The sequence below is a fragment of the Lygodium microphyllum genome, chromosome 10, assembly GCF_053477565.2.
Source record: "Lygodium microphyllum isolate KBCC chromosome 10, Lygodium_microphyllum_v1.1.10, whole genome shotgun sequence".
NCBI classification, from domain to species: Eukaryota; Viridiplantae; Streptophyta; class Polypodiopsida; order Schizaeales; family Lygodiaceae; genus Lygodium; species Lygodium microphyllum.
Window position 1 is genome coordinate 72,898,531 of NC_141144.1, and position 6,315 is coordinate 72,904,845.

General features: G+C 42.2%; 1 protein-coding gene across 5 annotated transcripts; it reads right to left on the bottom strand.

Moving 5' to 3' along the window:
- Positions 1–481: 481 nt before the first annotated feature.
- Positions 482–4,345, bottom strand: LOC148030157 (vacuolar-processing enzyme-like). Of its 5 annotated transcripts, none has more exons than XM_087687208.1 (10): positions 4,211–4,345; positions 3,802–3,968; positions 2,968–3,128; positions 2,657–2,813; positions 2,263–2,348; positions 1,978–2,177; positions 1,773–1,821; positions 1,443–1,688; positions 1,044–1,250; positions 482–827 (listed from the first exon to the last, which is right to left on the bottom strand). In XM_087687208.1, the coding sequence occupies exons 2-10, from the start codon at positions 3,851–3,853 to the stop codon at positions 666–668; spliced, it is 1,320 nt and encodes a 439-aa protein (XP_087543334.1). In that variant the 5' UTR covers positions 3,854–3,968; positions 4,211–4,345; the 3' UTR covers positions 482–665. The 5 variants fall into 5 exon arrangements, with proteins under 5 accessions (XP_087543334.1, XP_087543335.1, XP_087543333.1 ...); XM_087687209.1 differs by having other exon boundaries at positions 4,155–4,345; XM_087687207.1 differs by lacking the exon at positions 4,211–4,345 and having other exon boundaries at positions 2,968–3,132; positions 3,802–4,118.
- Positions 4,346–6,315: the final 1,970 nt, after the last annotated feature.

Genomic DNA, 6,315 nt, shown 5'->3' on the forward strand with positions numbered 1-6,315 from the left:
TCCAAATTTAACAATCCAAGTAGGGTTTCTTGAATGCATTAACAGGAAACAAGATGTTTGCACTATTATTAATAGAGCAGGCATGCGGTTTTGGTGTTGACATATCACATGCGAAGCTGATGCATTATTCTTCAGTGGAGAGTTCTAATGTTATTACCTAATTTTAAGCCTGGTATTTTGGAAGCATTAGTTAGTCAGCCAAAAAACAGAGCTACCTGCAGTTGTAATTACTATGAATGTCCCATATAGTCTCCCAACATGCATCATCCTGCAGAGAACAGTGAAGGAATTTATATACTTCCCAGGAACATAAACAAGCATCCCCACAATTGCCTAGTCTCCCATGTATCACAGCCATGCAGTAAATAATACAATTTAAATGTTTGCTTTACATAAACATGGGTGCACATTACAAACATAGCTGTATGCTAAATACACAAGGAGACAAACATTAAAGCAGAAATCTTACTCCTTTTGCATATGAAAGATGCACCTGTTTTGAAACCTTACCAATTTGCTATTATATACAGCTCTCCATGACTATTTGTAAACACTTTTTACATGGTACAATGATCAAAATAGTGCCAAATCAAAAGGTGCAAATCCCATTAATGCCAATCCCTTGTGACAAATGTTGGGGACTCCAATATCCATTTGGAACACCACTATATACTGGAATAGCTTTGGCTGCTGTGAGAGCATGCCTGAATTGAAGCCCTCGACACCTCTTGAGCATTGATGCCTTCATTACAAATATTAGCTAGCGCTCGAATATGTTTCATGTTATAACCTTTCAGCAAGCCACAGTGGACTTCAAATGCCAGGACCTGTCAAGTATCAGAAGGTTCAATGCATACACTAAAAACTTAAGGGCATACAGATCATTATACAAAAAGAAAAACAAAGAACACCTAGGTTGCAAGCTATAGGTTCTATTGCTTCCAAATTTTCCATTATCTATTTCACAGATCAAGGCAGGCACACATAAACTCGAGCTATCTGCCACAGATTACTTGTCATTTTAAGAGTTTCTGAAACCTTACCACAGCTTTTAAGCAGTCCCAGTCATCTACTACTGGATGATGTGGCGGCCTCCTTTTCTCCAAAATCTGAACCCCTTTCACTTCTCCAAACAGTAGGATTCCAATGTGTTGAATTCGTCGCTTCAGTTCTCGCCTATGTGCCAGCAACTCCAACAGTTCCCATCTTGCTTCAAGTTCAGTTTGTGTCCCTTTTGGGGCTCTTTTATACTGCAGAAAGGGTTACGCATTTATCAATAGATATTATGAGAAAACATCAAGCAAACAAATCTTCAAAGAAAACAAGATGGCCAAACTATATTACTTCCATAAACATCTTCATATTTCCTGTATATGTTTGGCTGCCAAAGCAGCAATGATAACAAACAATTAGCAGTGCAAAAAAGAAAACCACACTGATACCTTGTGCCACAAATAAAGAAGAACACTGTCCCTCTGCATCCATACAGGCTTTCCTACAGAGCCCCCATGGGCAGCAGATATACTGGATGGCAGCGATAGAATGTCGGTGGTGGCTGATGAGTTCTCATTAATAGGATCGCTACCAATGAAAGCATAAACCCTATCATTTGAGATATTCAGAGTGCCATACTGCATCACATGTGATCCGGCTGTATAGGTGTTGTAATTTGAAGTTCTTATTTTCACCTGGGAAAAATTAATCTCAATCAGCTGCTGCATGCTTACAAACAAGGAAAAAAGTATCATATAGAAGGTAGGATAGTTGCTCACTGTTTCATATTGATCCTTGAGTGTCTCCTCTTTCAGATTGTGCATCTCACTGAAAAGCTAAAAGACTTAAGTTAACAAGTTTAAAGAAGATAATGGCAGTATCATAGGCAAATGTGATACCTCAGCTGATGATCATAGTCTTTTTTATGGGAGAAAATGTATGCATATACCATCTTCTGATTGCTGTAGTAAAAGGGAGACTAACCTGTCTTCCATCCATGATACACTATATAGATCACCAAGGCATGTAAGATACTCGGGGGGAGGAGGAGGAACCATGCCTGGACAATAGGTACCCCAGCTGCTTTCTATGGCATTTGAAGCAGTCGTTGCATAAATACCTAGATCATCAGGAAGAAGGCCCTCAAACATGCTTCCACTCTCACAAGCTTCAAGGTAAACTACCTGCATTCAGAAAAAGAATCCAATAAGGATTAGCATCATCTGATCCCTATTAAATAGACTTTAAAAAGGGATATGGAAATGCTACCATCTCCTTGAAGCCTCTAGCTGCATGCTTTTTCTTGAATGCTTCAATCAGGTCCACAGCGAATAGGTTGGGTGTGGTTGGCATTCCTAACAGAACCAAACCACTTAATCACTAAAACATCATCACTATGAGATCACTACATAAGTTAAAAAAATTAGGTTGTCTCCAGAAAGCCTTCCTTCTGTTTTTAAGGCAAGAAAAACCATAATGGAGGCCAGCAGAACCTAGAAGTTAAGTCATACCGTGGATCACTAACCCATTGCTACCCGTTGATATAAAGAATAACATACTTCTCCTAGCTAGCTGAATCTACAGACGGTGCCATCCCTAACTTGACATTTGGCAAGTGTATTAACCATATTTTGTCTAAATCAGATGGAATCTGTGCACCAACCTATAACCCCTGGACCACCATGATCAGAATAAAACATGAAAATGTGATCATCAGGTCCGCTGTCGATGACCTTGCCACTACCACCTAACACACCACTCTTATTCCCAAGGAAAGCTGCGAGAAAATTGTCCACTGTCACATTATTTCCTGTGTAATCCTGTCAAACGATATAGCATTGTAATGTTGTGTTACAGTGAAATAACCATCAAACAGCAGAAACAAAAAGCTTGAAGCTCAATTAGAATGACAGAACTATATAGCACATGCTAAGTTAAAAAGGAAACCTTCTGTGCTTTGGATAAGGTACTAACTTTTGGGATACCAGCATAAACATCCTTTCCACCAGGATTGTTGATAATAACCCCAGGATGAGGATTAAGAGGATTGTCGGCAATGTCATCGAACATGAAGACAACAATGTTTTCATCCTTAAGCCCGCCTCGTTTCAATACATGATAGGCATGACAAACATCTGCCTGACATCGAAGTTACTACAATCAGCTGGTGCCTATTTTGTAGGCAAAGTGAATAGTCTACAAGAATCCATAGTGACAAATGACATCAATAAGGTGCATAGTGGAAGTCCAACCTATGTACAAAACCACAGATTTTTTAGATTCTTCCCCCAAATGCATATAAGAAGCTCATCTAGAGCAACGTCCACATGTTTTCTATTATTTATCCAAATGCAAATTATAAGAAGCTCATCTAAACAGACAGTTGTGGATGTAATTTTTGTTTCCTCACTTTCATAATTCAGATACCAACCACATGGCCTAACCACCTTCATCAGTTAAGCACAAATTATCCATCGACTTCATATGCACGTATGATTTTGATAACTATTTATACACAATCTGCATCTTAGTACCTGCAATATTGTGTCTGCATTACACTCCAAAACATTCATTATAGCTTGGATTCACATTCTATGTCATTATGTTGGGTTTTATCATCACATTGATAATTTAGATTACGGAACTGTGCCACCTAATCCCCTAGCACAAGTTATCCATTCTGATTTTGGACTCCATTAAAACAGTGTGCGCCTTCGTACCTGTGATCTTGCCCGCAATTGAATTGAAATAGCTGCTCCAAAACATTCGTAATCTTACAGATTGGATTCACATTCCAGTCAATAATACCTGATGGCGATAGTTGCCATAGCCTGACGAGCCTGCGATCAAGATGGCCCATCTGGTAGCGAATCCTGGACTTCCATGATCTCCATCCGCATCTAGCGCAATGCCTGGACCATCAGAGAGGGGAAACAAACCCTGGGAAACCCACCTCGCCACCGCAAGACCACCACCTGCGAGAGTTGAGATGCAAAGGAATGCAAACCAAGCGAGTGAGGGCCGCAGACAGTAAGCGATCGCGGCCATGATCAAGGGAAGAAGGGGGGGGGAAAACAGACGTGCAGTGCTTCAGAGCGGCAGTGTGAAATTACTGCAGTAAAGAAAAATTGTTGCAGTGCAGCTGGGATTTCTGCTCTCACCAGAATAGGAAAAGTGTGCAGGAGGAAACTCTTTGCAGTGCAGCTGGTGGGCTTACCAGAATAGCAACATCAATGGAAGGTGGCAGCATAATGGGTCTGTGTCCTCTTTCTAAAACGAATAGCTGCCAGCATGTGCTCCGTTTACGTATAGAAGGATGTCTAAAACCCTGCATTTTGATGGGATGATGGAAACAAATCAAGTGTATAGATACATATTCAAGGAAACTAAGGGCTCGGACACACGCGAGTGCACACTTAGAACGCTCCTCCACCTCTCCTCTATTGGAGGAGAGAGACATCCATTTAGAAAAGAGAGAGAGATGAGTGGACCCATGCCATTAAAACCTCTAGAGAGGGAGAAAGTTGACTTGAGAAGTGAGAACACCATATGTACTATGTGCACTTAGTTTTATGTGGCAGAAGTGGTCCTTTCTACGTGAACAAGTGCCTAGCTAGTGCACAAGCATGCCCTAGTGCCTAAGTGTGCACGAGTGTCTTTGACTTGATGTGCATGAATATTCTTAGCCCGAGTGCACCAAACTTGATGTGCCCAAGTTCTCTTAATTAGATGTGCCTGAGTCCTCTTACCTCTATTGACCTAATTGCTCTTGATTAGATGTGCCCTCATGAGCCTAGACATGCTCGATTGCTCTTGACTAGATGTGTTCATGTGTTTTTATAGGAGTGTGCATGAGTGGTGGAAAATCTTACACATGAGTCAAATAATCAACACATGCATGAGAGGGGTTAACCAACATGTGCCAACTACTAGGGGACCGCCACCCAAGTCAACAATTGTAACGTGCCTGCTCCTCAAATTGCGGGACACATTTTAGCAGTCCATCGAGAGATATATCTAGCAAACGCCGCCCGACACTCCCAAGGAATGACACGGGGTTTGCCAACTAGGGTCTCTCGAGTCTGCCCCGCAACGAAACTTATCCGGCCGTTCCCACTAGGATCGACCTGAAGTCTTTGTTTCTTGTAATCGGGTCTTCCTAACAGCCTTCTAGCGTCGGTCTGCACAACTGCTCCCCTTTGCGCAGATACAATTGGACCAAAGTAAACTCATACCGCACTTGGTTCAAAGAGAATGGGAAACGAGAGGGATGCATCGCTCGACCTCTCTGCCCGTAGGGCATAGTCCCATTCCAGCCCCCTAAAACGGTATGAATCAGGGTTCTAACCAACATTGTCTAAGATCATCTTCCGACTTTTCCTAACATTCCTCGTTAACACTTCCTTTGAGGAAAGCTCTCGACTAACTGAGACCACCCTTCCGTAGGATAGACCCATTGGTCACATCCACCACGCTTCCCTCGGGGGTTGTTTTAGTTATCTAATTACCTACCACATTATGTTTGACACATAAAAGCAGCTTTCTTAATTAACCCGTTAATCACAGGTTCCTTTACATAACTTAGGGCACAAACACGAAGACAAGATAACAAGATCAAACACTTCCTTAACTTATCTTCAAATTAATGTTTGTCTCCCGCCCATACAGGAGAATTAAGTGTCCCTTTCTGCCTCCGCAAAAATAATCATTCCGTATCCCGGAATACATCAAGTATCATGCCCGAAGGCTATCCCAACAATCTACAGGATTGCTGCTCCAAGTTCCGCCCGTAGACTAGTACACGGGCCTCGAGATCCCATCTCGAGTCACGTCGGCCTCTTGTGCGGGATCCGGAGGCAAGGAATTTACGGCCAGAGCCTCCCCTGGCACCCAAGCATCCTCCCACTTCAAGCAGCACCCACGGAGAGACCTCTCGCGGCAGGTTAGGTCCATATACCCGGCGTGGCTAACAACCCCCTCGGAGGTAACTGATCATGCCTCTCCCTCCAAGCTTTTAACCTGAAGCATTAAGTGTTTTGCATTGAATTAGTTCCTTGAGCAAAGAAGTTCAAACAATGTACCTAAGTGTACAATCATGATCATCTCAAAGGTCGTTTGTACGACCAATTGCTAAGGTGTGGTTCCTTTTTCCTGAATGCTCCCAGCATTCAATCGTGGATTGTTCGCGACTTGGTGAGATCCCAATAATCTCAAACAAGATCATGTAAGCAAATATTCTTGGTAGGTTAACTTATTTTGACTTGCTCTTTCCCTTGGGTTTTACCTTATGGTATCTTAACCCTAACTCAAAGCATTAACCGG